Source organism: Triticum aestivum, chromosome 1A, assembly GCF_018294505.1.
Source record: "Triticum aestivum cultivar Chinese Spring chromosome 1A, IWGSC CS RefSeq v2.1, whole genome shotgun sequence".
NCBI classification, from domain to species: Eukaryota; Viridiplantae; Streptophyta; class Magnoliopsida; order Poales; family Poaceae; genus Triticum; species Triticum aestivum.
Window position 1 is genome coordinate 127020856 of NC_057794.1, and position 17184 is coordinate 127038039.

At 47.5% G+C, this 17184-nt stretch overlaps 2 protein-coding genes across 6 annotated transcripts; both read right to left on the minus strand.

The window, feature by feature from the left end:
* Nucleotides 1-742: 742 nt before the first annotated feature.
* Nucleotides 743-6671, minus strand: LOC123040455 (boron transporter 4). Of its 4 annotated transcripts, none has more exons than XM_044463301.1 (14): nucleotides 6417-6671; nucleotides 4846-4952; nucleotides 4662-4744; nucleotides 4274-4466; nucleotides 4027-4165; nucleotides 3374-3539; nucleotides 3122-3288; nucleotides 2856-3029; nucleotides 2589-2684; nucleotides 2387-2503; nucleotides 1958-2298; nucleotides 1544-1865; nucleotides 1305-1439; nucleotides 743-1208 (listed from the first exon to the last, which is right to left on the minus strand). In XM_044463301.1, the coding sequence occupies exons 1-14, from the start codon at nucleotides 6654-6656 to the stop codon at nucleotides 1143-1145; spliced, it is 2346 nt and encodes a 781-aa protein (XP_044319236.1). In that variant the 5' UTR covers nucleotides 6657-6671; the 3' UTR covers nucleotides 743-1142. The 4 variants fall into 4 exon arrangements, with proteins under 4 accessions (XP_044319236.1, XP_044319242.1, XP_044319231.1 ...); XM_044463307.1 differs by having other exon boundaries at nucleotides 1544-1817; nucleotides 4846-4964; XM_044463296.1 differs by having other exon boundaries at nucleotides 4846-4964.
* Nucleotides 6672-7443: 772 nt separating this feature from the next.
* Nucleotides 7444-12758, minus strand: LOC123040485 (pentatricopeptide repeat-containing protein At1g09900). 2 transcript variants are annotated; one of them, XM_044463328.1, is made up of 8 exons: nucleotides 10893-12758; nucleotides 9749-9894; nucleotides 8902-9084; nucleotides 8663-8818; nucleotides 8057-8209; nucleotides 7851-7956; nucleotides 7700-7765; nucleotides 7444-7626 (listed from the first exon to the last, which is right to left on the minus strand). In XM_044463328.1, exon 1 carries the CDS (start codon nucleotides 12579-12581, stop codon nucleotides 10935-10937), a length of 1647 nt encoding a protein of 548 aa, XP_044319263.1. In that variant the 5' UTR covers nucleotides 12582-12758; the 3' UTR covers nucleotides 7444-7626; nucleotides 7700-7765; nucleotides 7851-7956; nucleotides 8057-8209; nucleotides 8663-8818; nucleotides 8902-9084; nucleotides 9749-9894; nucleotides 10893-10934. The 2 variants fall into 2 exon arrangements, with proteins under 2 accessions (XP_044319263.1, XP_044319261.1); XM_044463326.1 differs by lacking the exon at nucleotides 8902-9084.
* Nucleotides 12759-17184: the final 4426 nt, after the last annotated feature.

The window sequence follows — 17184 nt, forward strand, 5'->3', positions numbered from 1 at the left end:
GCAGTCGCTCGCAGTCCCAAAATTGATCGATACCGGTTCGAGCATGTGATTACCGCGGTACCAACATTCACCTATGTCAGTTCCAGCACGAGCTGACCGGGGTCGCAACATCCATCGATGCCGGTTCTAGGACGTGGTGACCGTGGTCCCAGCATTCGTCAACGTCGGTTCTAGCACGCGCTAACCGCGATCGTAGCATTAGTCGTAGCCAGTGGCGGAGCTAGATGCAGACTACGCCTGGGGCTGTGCTATGTTAAGTGATAAACTTTTATGATTTTCTATGCTTTGCATGAAGAAATTATAAAGGAAGTTGTTTCTAGACCTGGGGCTATAGCCCTAGCTGCCCCAGGCCTGTCTCCGCCACTGGTCGTAGCTGGTTCCAGCACCATGGTCGCCTCGTGGGTGCAACTTTGTCGTAGCATGACAACCTCGCAGCAACACTAACCATAGCAGAAGCACAGAACCGCACCAACACCAATCGTGTGCGAAGCCGATGACACATCATCACCCCGCTCCGCAGAAGTACTTGGACCTGCCCGAGGCCGGCCCTTTGCAACACATGTGGCGGCGTTTCGCAACATCAGCGGCGGCCCTCCACGGCGGCGGTGGGTGCCTCTCGCACCGAGCGGCCATAGGCGGGTGTGGCTACGACGTGTTTTAGATGTGACACGAATGAGAAGCCTGAGCACGTGAAAAAGAATGGAGCGGATAGCTGCGCGTGAAATAGATAGGAGAGGGTATGGACGGTTCACGGGCCCCACGCGAGGACTCTCATCGTGCACGAGGCAGCCGGCGGAAGCTGAGACCGGTCGGCCGGTTTGAATCACTTACATAAAACTAGGAGCTGCGTCTGTACTACAAACATAATACTACTTACTATGGAGTAGATTGCTCCCTCGCCGTACCCCGTCCTATTTTTTCTTATGCACAACAGCACATACCTAGCAACACTCGCGCACCCACACAAACTCCCCATTTCTCCCCCGCAGCGACTGGCACTTGCTCTTGCACAGTTTCCTCGACGTGTCTTCGGCCCCAAAAAATCATCCGTACGTTCACTTACGAGCTGCCGCATTTTTTGCACCCTCCGTCAGGAGATTCATGCCAGTAAAAGGTCTTTGTTGAACAATCTCCTTTCGTAGTCAGGGCCGTGTAGGAGCAAAAGAAGAGATCCGGGAGAACTGTCTCGTCATCTGGACAGAGTTCAGCTGCCAAAACAAAATACACGAAATGTCAAGTTTCGGCACAAGGTATATTTCACAGGGCGAAAAAACCAACGCGTGGGTGGGGGTCGGAGCCGGTACCCGTATCAGCCGCTCGTCACGGAAGCTTGGAGCCCTGTGCTTCAGTTCTCCACGGTGAGTCGTGAATTCCTCCATCACCTCGGCAGTATATTCAGAGGGATCTTCTATGCCTCGTGTGATGGATTCGCCATCACCCTGGGCAAGGGAACCAAATGAAATCCTAGCAGCAGCGACATGCTAAACCGCACATGAGACTAAAAGATGCAGTAAATGCAACCGGGAGTGACAGAAGCCCATACCTCTGGTATCGATGGGTCACGGTGCACCCCCTCGCATTCTTCGTACTCGGACGCATCCAGCTCCCACAGGTGGCGCGTGTCGAAGAATTTCGGGAGGAGATGCTCCCTGATGATGACAAGGAAGAAGAAGAGGAGCGGGAACAGGATTCCCGCCACCGGTATCCATGTCATCCCCCAGACGATCAACAGATAAATCAGCTGGAAAACGGTGAAGGCCAATATCTGGTTGAAAGGCACCGACTCCAAGAAGGACGCATGGGCGCCTTCAAGAACCCTGTCCAAAATTAGAACAGATGAATATTCACCCCAACTCCCGGTTTTCCTGAATGAACCGAATGAGACCAAGATGCATAAGGCTGCGTTGCATATGATGGAAAGAAATGAACAGACACAAGAGTCGCCAATAGAGCGTACTTGTAGCGCCGCCGAGGGGTGATGAACAGAAGTTGTAAGCGCTCCCCGAACTGGTTCCCAGGCAGGCTGTCGATGGACATATAGCCAAAGTACCCCCACAGGACTGATGTGGGTATCTTCTGAATGACCGGCACAACTCCAATGCAACCCGCGACCAGCAGGGACTGAAGCAGATTGCTTACTCTCTGCTCATTCACCCGTACAGGCAAGTAAGCTTCCAGATGTTTTTCAGGGTCAAATACCTCAGGCGCAGTCACTGCCCCATTCCCCTCTGTGATTTTTTCCCCCTCTGTGATAACGGCGTCTTTCAATTCCTTGAGCTCTTTGTGAGCAGAATCCTCCTGCGCGACGTTAAAGATATATAGTTTTAAGTAACAAAGCTGAGATCATATGATTCTTACATGCATATTTTGGCGAGTGACTACTTACGTTGCCTTTGTCGTCCATTTTAATGAAAACTTCTTGCATCTTGCCGTAAACTTCTGAGCTGCTAGCATTGTTCATCATGCCTTCCTTGGCGGTTCGGACCATCTGTTTGCGGAGCGCCTAATTTGAGCCAAGAGAGACGGCAGATGAGCAAGGTGAAACTGAATAGCTCATTGAAAAGCCAAGAAGACCACAAACTACCAACCTGCCTCCTGAGGACAGCAAGACTTCGCGTGTGCATGGGGGCCTGGGGAAGGACTCCATTAGATGGAGGAATGCCAAGAAGGCCACAAATCAGCACCTGCGTAGCATTTCTATACCATGAGAACAGTAAACAATTCTCCACATGTTGCCTAATTTATAACAGTTTTTCTATTTTCTGTAAGCACTTGGAATTCACAGATAAGATCTTCAGAATTCTATTAGGACTGACATCCATAATGCCAGAAGAAGAGAGAATAATAGATCATACCGAAAAGCTCAGGACCAAAATGTCGTAATGGTATGCTGATGGGTTTTTCAAATTGAACTCTTTCTGCTGAGCCATCTGTGAGGCTACACTATGGTCAAAGAAATAGAGCCCCGCAACCATCACAGCAGGCACAATTGCCAAAAGTATGTAGGCTAGAGGGACAGAAAATAACTCCTGCATGTTCATCACCACCCATCAGGATTATGAGTTCACATTTGTGACATATCTACTGTTTGATCCTGGATCCAAGTAAAATTCCTTATTACCTTGGCTACCGTCCAATGTTGCAGTGACTTGGGTTCCCAAGGAAGTGGGGTGAACAGCCTCCTAGGAACACCTGAAGGTATCTTGGTGGGCAACGAATATGACAACGCGGTCCACAGTATCACCATAAGTGGAACACCATAGTCAGCAATCACGTTCCTTAGCCATCCTGAAAGTTTTACCTGAAGCATTGATAGTTTGTACGTGGAGAAGATTGGTTGATCAAATGTACTACATGGAGAAATATGACAAACCAGCTCCGTAGAGCGATGACCTTGCACTTCTGCTCTTTAACGCAGTATAGAGCAGTCCCATTGAAAAGATAACTCCAAGCAGACCATTAATATATACCCATTGGAATTGGTATATGGGTAGGCTCTGATCTTTACCCTCAGGCACACTGAATTCACTCAACATTCCCTGCGGAAAACAGGCCACGTAGTGAGTAAGCGTCTACCAGAATGCTCCCTTTACTCCAAAATATATAGTGCTTTGAACAAGGCACAATCTTCAATAAGAAAAACCTGACAATCTATTTTTATGGTTATATATTAATTATCATGTAATTTTATTATTTCGAGAGCACTTTTCTGCTTTCATGTTTCTAACAGATACATCTTTTTTTGAAGTAACAGATGCAATCATACTATTTTCATATAACTAACATGAATAGTTTTGAGGTAAAAGCAGCTGCTGATGCAATTGAATGCTCGCTTTTGCCTAACCGAAGCAGTAGCTGATCCTAGTTCGGTTATGGCTCTCTGGCTCTGACCCAATTCAGTTTCGTTTTGTATGATCATAAATATTAGCGGCCAAAGTCGAGAAAGATGGACCACCCAACTCCTAAAATATCATATATCTCTAAACATTGGTAGCAGTACACAGTAACATTTAGCAAATTTTATACCTTGATAGCTTCTTGCATGAACAGGATTGTGATCAACATTCCAAACAATTCTCCCGCAAATCTTGTAAATCTATTCAAAGCAGCTGCGGCATTAAACATTGCCATGAGGAACAACATGACCGCAGTCCAGATGCAAACCCTATCAGAGGATAAAAATGGAAAACAATGAAATAAATATAGAGGTACCATTTGGCGTAACTGAAAGACAATCACAAGAAGTAATTCTTATTTATTTATCATCCCTTACCATCCAGCCCATGCCAGGAATAATCGTTCTCCAAGGTTTGGCTGATTTTTGGCAAAACTGTACAGGTATGTGTACATTATAATTGTTGGTTCTGCAACTCCCACAATCAGCAGTGGTTGTCCGCCCAGTACAGAATGTATGATGCCACATATAGCAGTTGATGCCAACGTCTCAACTGTCGTTAGCGTACCATCTGAAACACGACAAAAACTTATTTTCATTTTTCAGTGCCTAAGAACAAGGATCCACGACTACATTCTCCTTATCTTTGTCAAGTGCCACATGGAAAGATAAAAGTAAAGGATGTAGCATATCATGACAGTATTTAGAAATGGGAAAAATGCTACTGACCTAAAGTTCTTGACAGTGCAAGGAAGAATAAACAAACCTGTATCTTTACTTAGTTGCTCCCCAAAGGCGATAACAGGTAGTGCAGATGCAAAGAAGATGTACAGAGTAGGTGCCAATATCCTGACAGTAAGTAGGTTGCATTCAACACAGTCAACACAACTGGAAAATTTTGGTAAGTGTCGTAGATTTAAATAAGCATTGACTTGTTAGGTGCAGCAAACCTGAACCCAGAACTGAACCCATTGTGCCAATCTTGTTTGTAGCAAGATGCTCTTCCTCTAAAATCCTCAATCACTCCCTTAAATAGGGTTTTCTTAGGTTCCATTGCCTGAAAGGGGGACTAAAACATAATCAGATATCGTGCGTGCAAAGGCATGGTGTACAGAGATGAGTCATATATTCCCTGTCTTAATTTTTATAAGACATCCACAGATTTCTAATTCAAGATATAATGTTTACCAACAGGGAAAAGATGTGGCTATACCAACAACTATTTCAACAATACTTAGGTTTGGCAGAAAAAAAGGTGGCACCTCTTGAGTCATATTTGAAACTACTTGTTCATGATCACAGTTTTGTGATTATGAACAACATCATGTAAGAATGAACTAAGACTAGAAGTTCTATTTTGGACGCCACAACAAGTAAAACAGCATCTCGTAAAAATCAACTGAAGATGTCATGTTGTTCCCACACAAACAAAGCCAAGAGAATTTGCAAAGAAAACTGTGCATGAAGACAATGGACAGAGCTGCATTACCCCATACAATGTTGCTTCATAACTTGAGATTTCGTCTGTGAAAGAATACGATAGCTAGCACGTGAAGCATCAGCAAAAGGAAATAGCAAGGTTGGCCCAATTTGGCTTGCCTCTGTTTGTTATGCTATATTTAGCATGCTGGATGGGCCAAATTTTGACTGGTCATTAACCACTGAATGATAGCCTTTGGTATGCCCAGTATCCTTCATTTAACAAGATAGCCAAAAAGGGAGGGTTTTCAACTTTCAGGAAAACCAAAAAAAAAGGGAGGGTCATTAAAGCAGACCATTTGGACCAGCTGAATTAGGCTGACGCAAGCATCCTATCGACCAACAGACATTTGAAACTAGCCCCAAAGGCTGGGGGCAAATATTATGTGACGATAGGCCATAGCAAAGGGAAACAAACGCCATACATGGATGAACATGATACCACAAGCTTATGCGATGGCCATGCTCTGCTTAAGGAAATCAATCAAGCTGCCTGATCTCCTCTGTATGCAAGCTTCACGCACCGCAATCGTGAAGAGAAGTTGAAGCAAGCTCCAAATTCACATAAATAAAAATCGGGTACAAATCATGCATGTTTGGGGCCATGTTAATAACAACCAAAAGTAGTGAAATGACGCTACAATTTTGTAGGGGATTGCATATTTGCATCCATGCGACAAAGCTGCAAGTAATTAGAACGCTTCAAACAGAAGTGCTAGGAGATGGCCAAAGAAATGTTACAGAGATAGAGAGAAATTCACCCTACGTGCTCATTGCTGCTGCTGCAGATGAACAAATTGGCGAAGAATCGCATTCTTCCAAAAAAAACATGTACGGCATCAAATTCAAGAGCTACATGGAAACATTTCCTTCAGGCGCACATAATCACCCCGAGTTGAATCAACAAGAGCAACAGACAGAAACACGGACGCGTCAAATTTGACATATCCGCACGGCTGCACCCAGCAAACCCAAGCAACCAACCCGTGGAGGACCTTTCGAGGTGAGGGGATTGAGGGATTGGAACGGAGCGGAGCCTTACCAGCAGCGGAGTACCAGGTCGAGGCGGGGTGGGGGAGGCGAGGCGAAGCGTGGCGCCGGAGATGTGCCGTAGTGCAACGGCAATGCCGCCTCCACCGGCGACGCAGGGTGCGAAACCCGGCGTCGGCAGGCGGAGGAGGCAAGCTGGGGCCGGGGCCGGGCGGGGTTGCAGCCTTCTTTCCTTCCTTCCCACCCATTTCCTCTGCAATGGCCGCCTATTTGTAGACCCCGGCGACCCCATCGGGGAGAGAAGACGAGTGTGCGCGCGCCTGCCCCCCGATTTCCCTCTCTGTCACGTGGGCCCGATGAAAATAGTAAACGTGGTGCCGGGACTGCGTGGGGCCGAGGTGTCACCGGCGCACGGCCCTTGCGGGTTTGAATCGAGGAGCATCGCGGCCGTCCGTTCGAGCCGATGGTACGATCTGCGTGGGGCCAGTGCGAGTCACCGCGCGTGTCAGCCAGCAGGACAGCTGCCCCCGATCTGGTCCACATCGTCCTCTCGCCTGCTCTGAGCCTGATCGAGCACGTTCGCTCCAAGCACCGGCTGGGCAACTCGCACGCGGGGGCTAGCAGACCCGATGATGCCGTGACGACGTTTCCGCCGTTTGGTTCGGCCTCGGCCAACTCGATCGAAACTTGATGCACGTTTCCCTTCCAAACTTAGACGAGACGTACGCGAGGGATGCACCCACCAGCTGGCCTATCGACTATCGAGACATGGCAATCAGGGAAATGGGGCGATTGGGCAGGCTCTGCTGCCATTACGACTTACGAGCGTACGGGGTGCTGCCCTCTCGCAGCCATGTCATATTCAGTGTGACCTGTACAATGGGAGCATGGTTTTATCAAGCAGAAGAACTGCACGCGTGCTTCGTGTGGAATGAGGTGCAACTATACATACATGCATGCTAACATCGATCCGTAACCCGTTGTGTAACCTCATACCACTAGCCTGAGGCTGAATTCAGTACCGTAACAATAGCAATCACATCCTGACTGAAACAAACAGAAGGATCCACGCTGCTTGATTCAGTATAATATCAAATTGGCACCACAAGTTGGTTCAGGATTTAGCTACCAGTAAACATCACGTGGATGGAGCCACATGGGAGATGGGGCACAAATCTGACTACATCACCTCGGGGAAACCTCACAACTAACAACACTGCTCGTGCCATAATATATTCATTCCCACGCAAATTCATGCAAGCCTACATACAAATCGGCAAAAATAAGGCATGCATCCAGGTGAACGAGGAATATTAGGAAACGGAAAAGATTAACCTGCCATGGCAATCATTTAAAACAGAACCGCGCCGCAATACTTGCATGTCTGGAAGATTGACCACACTGATACCAACAAGTAAAAGCAATATTAGAAATCATTCAAAACATAACAAAAATGACATCGCTTCATATAGCTCAAGTAAGCTACCAAGACAATGTTGTGGTCCTTCACAGAGAAAACGCAGAAGCTTTGCGACTTGATGCATTGATAGAAGTACGCACAACCCTCTGAGTAAGCGCCCCCATGAACATGACTACAAAAAAAAATGCACCCATTGTGCTGTCAAAAATGAAGAAAAATCATGAGGCCGGAACGAAAAGACGCAAATCAGAACTCAAACTCGAAGCACTCACATCCTTGTTGTTTGTGAACTGGATAGGTCAAGGTTGGCCACAGCTTTACTGGTCAAGGCCCACTGCCTAACCGAACCCTAGCTCAGAGGAGTAAAATGTGTGCTAGAGCGTCCTGGAAGGGTGAAACGGAGTAGGGGCATTTGCTGCTATATCCTGTAAAAACAAGGGGTGACTACAAGCATGGTGGCAAGTGGCAATAGAAGGAGATTGTGAGGGTTGGCAGAGCCAAGTCCTAGATCATTGAGTTCTCGTTGGTTTAAGTTTCATGCAGCACATGTGGGTGGAGATTGTTAGGGAGGAGGGTGGAGCAAGGAAGGTTTTGAGAGTTCACGCTTAATAAATCTTGATATCGCTTGTACATTTTTAATGGAGTGGACCATGACATGGTTTCCAACATTCCATGTTTCCACTGAATGTGGTTTCAATGTGATAATCTTAAGAGGAAAAAAACAACATCATAGAACCTATTTTTAAGTACTCAGAGGACCATAATATCAGAGTGCAACATTTGGCTACCGTACAACATTTACATCTACTAAGAGCAATAAAATATGATATTGAGATAAAGAAACAATTCATCTGAACGTAATAAGCAAATAATTGTACCTGCCACTTTTCTCTGTCTTCTATAAAGAGCTCCATGGAGAGTAACCCCAACGCCTCGTGCTATATGCACTCTACCTATTGTAGATAGAGAAGAATACACATAGCAACCCCAGCACCTCGGTAATCAAATTTTATCTGAACCAGATAACAAGAATCCTGCCAGCACAAATGATTTAGGATACTCCTTTTGAAATTGCAACAGCATGCTATCATAGGAAAATTATTTAAAATACCAATACCTTCAAAGAAGATATAAAAGATGAAAAATATATTGATTTCAGAACTTCATGGTCATCTGAGTCCTATTAAGAGTCATGTGTCTACTACACAAATTACCGAAAAGACACGGACACCCGGCAAGATTACACTCACAAAAGACTGGTGCAGTAAAAGCACGTGTTTGAGTTACATTCGAATCCCACCTGTGCAGCATGCTGCTGATTACAAAGCTTGCAGAAAACAGGAGGTTAAAGTAGTGCAGATATAATAGAAACAGGATTCATAGATTAAACAGTGAAGCCAATATGTTGTATCACAACAAGGTTCCAACTGGCCTAGACCAAATGTACATACTGGTATGCCGACACATGCATTAAGCTGCTTATGCTTTTGTCATTGCTTCGCACAAAAAGGGCCAGCAGGACCTTATTGCCTTGGGAGCCCTTTGGTATTTATTTATATTTGTGACTACCCCCCTTTAAATTAGCAAGGTGGTACATATCTCAAATTAGTATCCATGCTACTGACCAGCCACACTTGGGCAGAATTTCAACCGGGCAAGGCTAAGGTGTCACAGTTGTGGAAAATAGAATAGACAACAGGAGAAATGCATCCTAGTAACTAAAATATTTGTAACATAGATATGTATGACAGAACTTGTATAAAATTCAAAGAGACGATGATACCAATGTCCAAGAGAATTATGATATCAGCTATAAATATTTCTTGCTAGATCTTACTACTACTTTACAACACCAGAGACAAAAGTAACACCATTTATGTAAATCAACATAATTTCACTTCAATACCCACTACAAAAATCTTTCTATGTTGTCAACTAAGTCTGGCAATCTTTCCAGAACTCACCAGTTAGACTTCATCTGTCGAGTGGCAGTGTGGAATATGTTAACATGAACAGGCATGTGGCCATCTTTGTACCACGTACAGAGTGTTATAAAAGCCAGACACAACATGTGTCAGTATCTTTAGTAATGTCGACTCTTCATTCATGTCTGTTGGAAGGAGGGAAATAATTAAAAGAAGAAATACGTTCCTGAAATGTGAGATGTATAACTCAAAGAAAACCTGAGTAAAAGAAATTGAGGGAGTGCTACTTTGTGCAAAGTTTGGATAAAAAGACCAACTCGAATCGCATAGTGTGCTAGAGGAGGCGTTGTTCATAATAGTTTGGGAGGTATACCAAACATTATAGGATATTTCAGCTGCCAAAATATATATTAAAAAATTGGCACAATTGCCAGACTAAGGCTTTAAATCATAAAGTATTGGTTCCAAGTACCAACAGGTAACCTATGGTTAAATATACGATCCTAAAATAAATAAATGTATCAATGAAAATCACTAGAGGTGTGTCTCACTTGAGAATCGGGGTGCAAATGGCTACCCTTTTGGTATTCTCTGGCCCTCTTTAGTTCAACCAAATGAACTGAACTTTTAAAAGTCACATCACTTTGAAAATTTAGTCCATTTGGTTGAACAAACAAGGGTCAGAGGGTGCCCTGAGGGTCAGAAATTTGCATCCCTACTTGAGAACCGGGCAGACAAACGAATATAACTACTCCTATATGTTACTCAATCATAATGTGCTACAAAGAAAATGTTTGTTTAGGCACAAGAACTTTCGTTTTCCCTCAAAAGGGACAAATTTTCTTATTATTTAGCACATTATGTCTGATTTTTATGGTACAGGCAACATTTCTGAGAAGTGAGAACACATAATAAAATATGGTTAGAGGAAAATCTAGTGATGATTGTTTGGAACAAAGATCATTGAGAGCCATTGATAATTACACAGCACAACAATTTGGCATGCAACACTTAAAGTTTCAGATTCCGTAATCTCAAATGCTAATTGCAATGGTTAGAACAAAGTTGCTAGTTCGGTGTAAAATATACTATTGTTATTCATCCGCAAGTATTCAGCAGTGAGAACAACATTAATCCATCTAAATTGAAATCACCAGAAGAACAGAAAGAAAGAGTATGCTACCTTCAATTATTGCCGGCTTTCCTAGATACACAAGGGTTCAGTTCACTGCTTTCCCAACATCGTATCCAGAATAAAGTTAACCTTAAACATATCTGTGTCGTGACAATAACCAGCCCTACAGAATATTCTGATTGTGAGGTCAAATATAGAACTATCGGGGATAAAACCTTTTTCTTCCATTCCCTTGAATATGTGAATTGTCTCCCAGATTTTGCCACTGTGAGCAAGCCTGTTTGTAAGGACAGCAAAAAGATCCCTTGACAGTCCAATCTCAAGCGATTCTAGAAAGTAACTAGTGGCTGTATCAAAAAATCCATCTCTGCATAATCCATCAACGATTATAGTGTAGGTAACTTCATCTGGAGCAATCCTCTCTGCTGTCATGTCAAATATTAGGTCCTTCACCTCACTGAGCTTTCGACTGTAGTAAAAAACAAAATAAATGAGTGTATTGTATGTCACGACATTTGCAGCAAAACCTTGGTTACTTGCGAGGCTCTTGGCTATGGAGAACTTTCGGCGAAAGCAAAGACTACGAATGACAATGTTGAATGTCCTCGTGTTTGGCATGACACCTCTCTTGATCATGTCTGTCAACAACTTTAGAGCACTCATCCAATGTCCCATTTCACCTAAGCAGCTCATCACAGTGTTGTATGCAACAACACCAGCATAGCATTTCAATGATGTGCTCCTCTCCAGCAAGCATACGGCATCATGAATCCTCTTGTCATGGCAAAGGCAATTCAGAAGAATACTCAAAGTGAAATCTGTGGGATCCAGCCCTTCGCCTAGCATAACATCCAACTGCTCAAGTACTTCTTTAGCCATACCTTTCTTGCAGAGACCATTCATAAATGTGTTGTAGGTGACAGTACTGGGTTTCCAATCCTTGGTTCTACTATCCGTTAAAACTTGCCTGACTTCGTCAAATCTGGCAGCATCACACAAAGCCCTGATCAGAATATTGTAGGTGACTACATTGGGAGGACAACCAGCATTTTCCATCGTGGACATCAGCTCCTTGGCCTCGTCGACACGACCTTCACGGCAATACCCCTGTACAATGGGCGTGTAAGTTTGCACCATGGGACGGCACCCCACTTCCAGCATCCACTCGAGCACGCCCCATGCCTCGCCCACTCTCCCCACACGGCACAGCCCCGTGACAAGCGTGGAGTAGGTGCCCACCTCAGCTTCCACCCCGAGCTCTTGCAACTGGATGATCACCTTGTACGCGAGGTCAAACCGCGCAGATCTCCACGAATGCAGCTTGACAAGGATGTTGAGGGACGATGCATTGGGCGCCACCCCTGCTGCAAGCATTTCATCGAACGCGTTGTGGGCCTCCTCCACCCGGCCAGCTTCTGCGAGCGCATTGACGAGAGTGTTGTAGCAAAGCACATTGGGCGGCGAGGCACCTCCCGGCCCGGTTCTGGAAGCCCTGAGCTCTCTGAAGAGGGCGAGCACCTGGTCGACTTCGCCCGCACGCGCCAGGGCCTTCATGGCCACGTTGCAGTCGCGCTCCAGCTGCCACCACCGCGGCCTCTGCTGATGCTGCGGAGGAGGGCGGGTTTCTCCCGACGCGGGTGGAGGCGGGAGGGGCTTGGCGTCGTCAGAGTCGTCGGAGGAGGGGCAAGTGGGAAAGGGGAGTGCGGTGAGGGCCGCAACGGAGGCGGAGGAGGCCATGCGCCCGCGCAGGAGGAGCCGAGCGGTGGGGAGGGCGGTGGCGAGCGCGATGGTCGCCAACGGAGGGGTTCACCGGCAGGCGCCGTGGCGGCGGGGGTGGCGGCGCAGGGAGGAGAGAGACCGAGGAGAGACTGATTTGGGATGGGGCAGCTGGGCTGAAACGGCGGCGGGGAAGCGCTAGCCCTTTTGGGCATGCCAAGGCGGGTTTTTGCGTGGGGTTTTGTAGACGTGGGCCGGAGCTGCAACCAACCGGAGTATAAGCTTCAGCCCAGATAGGAGGAGCGTTCGCTGAAGTCCAGCGCAAATGGGACGGCCCACTCTGCCCATGACCGTTTTTTTTCTTCGGTTTCTAAGACTATTTTTCATACAAAAAAACCGGCTGTTGTTTTTAGTAGCTAGGTATTTTAAAACCTATTAAAAATAGAAATATATAGTCTATAAAATTGTTCAGTATGTGTTATATATAAAAGTTCAATGTCTGTTAACAAATGTTATGTGCGTATTACAAAAATGTTCATCATATATAATTAGAAAAAGTTCACCATATATTAAGAAATGTTCCATGTATATAACAAAAAATGTTCATCATATATAGAAAAATCAATGTATATTTAAAAATGTTCATTGTATACTAGAACAAGTTTGACATGTATTTGAAATAAATGTTCACCATATATTGTGAAAACTGTAAAAAAATAACAAAATGTGGAAAAAAAACTATAAAAAATAACAAAATGTGAAAAGCAGAAGAAATATAAGAAAAACCAAATCTGAAAAACGAAAAGACAAAATATAAACCTAACAAAAACACAAAACAGAAAACTGAAACCAAATAACCACACACAAGGAAAAACAAGAAAAGAAAAACGTGTGCACGCATAAAATGAGAGATAGGATGAGAAAGACTAATGAGAGAAACAAAAAAATATAGCCTTGTGCATAAAGACTGGCCAAACCCATGTTAGCTCAGCACCGAAATGAACTCATTCGTGTTGAGGGTGTAAGATGTTTGGTTTAGGGACCAAAATCGGCCCAGTCAAAGAGTTGAGGGACCAAAAATTGACTTTTCTCCCTTTTGGAGGTTATTTACTCGAATAGTCTGCATTTGTTTCGGGAAGGTTAAATATCGATAATATCATCTTGGCCTTTGGATGCTTACACTTTATGAAACTAACAAGGGTAAGAAGCATAGAAGTTGTGCCCTAATGATTGACATGGTGAAAGTATGTGATTGTCTGATTTCGGGTTCCGGCAGACCCTTGAGGTTCGAACACTGGGGCGCGCGCGGAGATTTCGCCTCCTACCTACCTACACCCCTCCGCCATGCTAGGATCTAAACTAAGGAAAGAACAACACAACAGACACAGGGTTTATACTGTTTCGGGCCACCGTTGTGGTGTAATACCCTACTCCAGTGTGTGGTGTGGTGGATTGTCTCTTGGGCTGATGATGATGAACAATACAAGGAAGAACAGTCTCGCGAGGGTCTGTTCTTGGCTGGGGGGATGAACTACTGAGAAGAGTTCAGTCACCTTTCCCTCTCTATATCTTCCTCTCTCCCCCTCTCACTTCCGATCTCGAACCCCTTGCTATGTGGGTGGCTGGTCCTATTTATAGAGGCCCTGGTCCTCTTCCCAAATATCGAGCGGGAAGGGAGCCAACAATGGCGGGCTAATTTGAAGAGGGACAACAAGTATCAGCTATCCTGACAAAAGTAGTTTTCGTTTGCGCAAAGCTCTGGTGATGACGCCGTCTTGGGCTCCACGATGACCTCCGTCTCGTAGTCCTCCTGGTCTTGGTCTCGTTGCACCGAAATGGCAACCTTTGCCTGATGCCTCGGTACTCCGCGGCTGCGCTTGCCCCCTTTGCACCAAAGAGGAAAGGAGGACGCTGCGCGGGTTGGCACCCGCCTGGCGCCCTGAGTCGTCATGGCTTGCGTCACGGGCACCTCGTGAGGTACCCCGCCTTGATCTCTCCGCCTCCTCGTGAGCCAGCCTGACAAGGCCGTGCCTGAGGAAGCTCCGCGTCGTCCGCCCCGCGAGGCTTGGCCCCTCGCGAGGGTCTTGGGTTTGTGTTGGTGAAGACGGGCCGTGTTGGGCCCCCCTTTGAGCCACGCCGCAAGCCGCAGGCAGGCAAGTCTAGGGACCCCCGTTCCCAGAACGCCGACAATAGCCCCCGGGCCCAAGGCGCGCCCGGACTTGGCCGTGCAGGGAGGCGAAAGGGCAAGAGCGAAGCGTCGCGGGCCCTAACAGCCTGCGGCCTTGGGCGCCGTGTGGCGGTTGACTAGACGTGGGTGCCTCCACTTACCCACGACGCCTCGGCAACTGCACGGATTGGACAAGTCCCTACATGCAAAAATGGGTCATGATTACCTGCGATCGTGGAGGTCGGCGGTTGGCCTTCGCCGGCCATAAGTACGGAACGGCGCGCGCCCTTCCAGTCCATCCCTCCTTGCTTCTCCTTCTTCCCAATCCTTGCTCCGTCTTGCCGCGATGGCTTCGATCCACCGGTTCTCGATGGCAGAGAGGGGAAAGGCTCCCCAAGAGGGACCAGACCCACTCCCGCCAAAGAAACGGCTCATCCCCCGTGGCCCGGACGAGGGGGCCCTTCAGGTGGTGTCGAGGCCTTTGTGCGAGCGGGCGCCGCCGGGGTTCCCGCTTCCATTATACGCCCACGTCAAGGTCCCCGAAGGAGCTGATGCTGACCGCCACGGGCGGCGCCGCCGTCGGCGCCGCCGGGTCACGAAGGTGTGGGTCGTCCCTCCTGGGGTCCACACCGAGGGCTCCTCCCAAGAGTTCGTGCTCCACGTCGCCATTCCTCTTCAGTCTTGGATCCGCCTTCCTCCCTTCTTCGCCTTCATCATCCCGCAGGGGGAGCCCCTGGAGCTCTGGCTGCAGCACGCCGGCTGCAGCACCCTCGCGACCGAGGCAAAGGTCGCGGTCGTCGCCCCAGGCGAGGTCTACATGACTCGGGGCTGGAGAGAGATCGCCCGGGTTTGCAGGACAAGGGGCGTCTTCGCGATCCACTTGGACTACGATGGTGCTTCGGTGATGCTTTTCAAGGTCTTCGATGCGAGCGGGCGCCGGCTGGAGTGCTGCCCCGGGGAAGGTGGCCAGGGCCCTGCTGCGACGAGGACTGGGCTCGCCACCCGCTCCCTTGGAGGCTCCTCGGGCGGTGGAGACGTCGGAGGTTCCAGCGACTCCGGCGAGCCCTTCGCGACTCCGGAGACGAGCGACGACAGCTACGAGCCCCCGAGCCGGCGCCACTCCTGGAGCAGGGCAGGCTCGTCGGGCCGTCGCCGACTCTGATCTGGATGGGGTTGGCGTCGATGCTTGACGGCCCACTGTTGATGATGGCGACTTTTGTAGGGATGCGTGTAGTTTGCGTCCCTTTAGGATCTGTTCCCTGCGAGAAATCAAAGACGCGCCCCGTGGGGGCTTGTAAGGTGCCTGTGTAACACCCTCGATGCGACTATAGCTCCCACGTGTCGAGGCACGACTTAGAGGCATAATCGCATTGAAGGCATATGTCGCAAGTTAGGCAATCTTCACAACATCCCATGTAATAAAAATATGTAATAAAAGGGAAGATAACATAGTTGTCTTACACTCGCCATGTCAATCAAGTACATAAATAACATTACATCATCCAAACACTCATGGCCCGACTACGGCGCCAAAATAAAGATAACCCAACATGCGACACGGTCCCGATCACCCCCAACTGGGCACCACTACTGATCATCAGGAAAAGAAACATAGTATCGTTGAGAGTCTTCGTTGAACTCCCACTTGAGCTCAAGCGCGTCACCTAGAGCGGAATCATCAGGCCCTGCATCTGGTGTAATAGTAATCTGTGAGCCATAGGGACTCGGCAATCTCGCACTCTCGCGATCAAGACTATATAAGCTTATAGGTAAGGCAAGGTAAATATGTGGAGCTGCAGCAAGCGACTAGCAAAAATGGTGGCTATCCTGTTCGCAAAAGAGAGCGAGAAGAGGAGGCAAAGCGCGAGCGAGAAACTAGAGAGCAACCTGCGCCAACATTACTCCAACACCGTGTCCACTTCCCGGACTCCGCCGAGAAGAGGCCATCACGGTAACTCACACAGTTGATTCATTTTAATTAAGCCAAGGTTCAAGTTATGTACAACCGGACATTAACAAATTCCCATCTGCCCATAACCGCGGGCACGGCTTTCGAAAGTTCAAATCCCTGCAGGGGAGTCCCAACTTAGCCCATGACAAGCTCTCACGGTCAACGAAGGAATAGACCTCATCCCGAGACATTCCGATCAGACTCGGTACCTCGGTTCTTCAAAACACTTCGACAGGTTAAAACAAGACCAGCAACACCGCCCGAATGTGCCGACAAATCCCGATAGGAGCTGCACATATCTCGTTCTCAGGGCACACTCAGATGAGCCAGACGTCGGGTAGGCCAGCCCAGAGTTGCCCCTGGTAGCCCCGGACATCGCTCGGTTGGACCAACACTCAGAGGAGCACTGGCCCGGGGGGGTTTAAAATAAGATGACCCTCGGGCTCCGGAAACCCAAGGAAAAAAAAGGCTAGGTGGCAAATGGTAAAACCAAGGTTGGGCATTGC

Excerpts from the sequence above, each read along its gene's own strand:
- LOC123040455 (XM_044463296.1), bottom strand. The coding sequence starts at position 6,656 with ATGGGGTCGCCGGGGTCTACAAATAGGCGGCCATTGCAGAGGAAATGG. Across the intron at positions 4,166-4,273 it reads TTCCTGGCATGGGCTGGATG|GGTTTGCATCTGGACTGCGG; the intron begins GTAAGGGATGAT and ends ATCCTCTGATAG. Across the intron at positions 1,866-1,957 it reads ACCCCTCGGCGGCGCTACAA|GAAAACCGGGAGTTGGGGTG; the intron begins GTACGCTCTATT and ends CGGTTCATTCAG.
- LOC123040485 (XM_044463326.1), bottom strand. The coding sequence starts at position 12,581 with ATGGCCTCCTCCGCCTCCGTTGCGGCCCTCACCGCACTCCCCTTTCCC.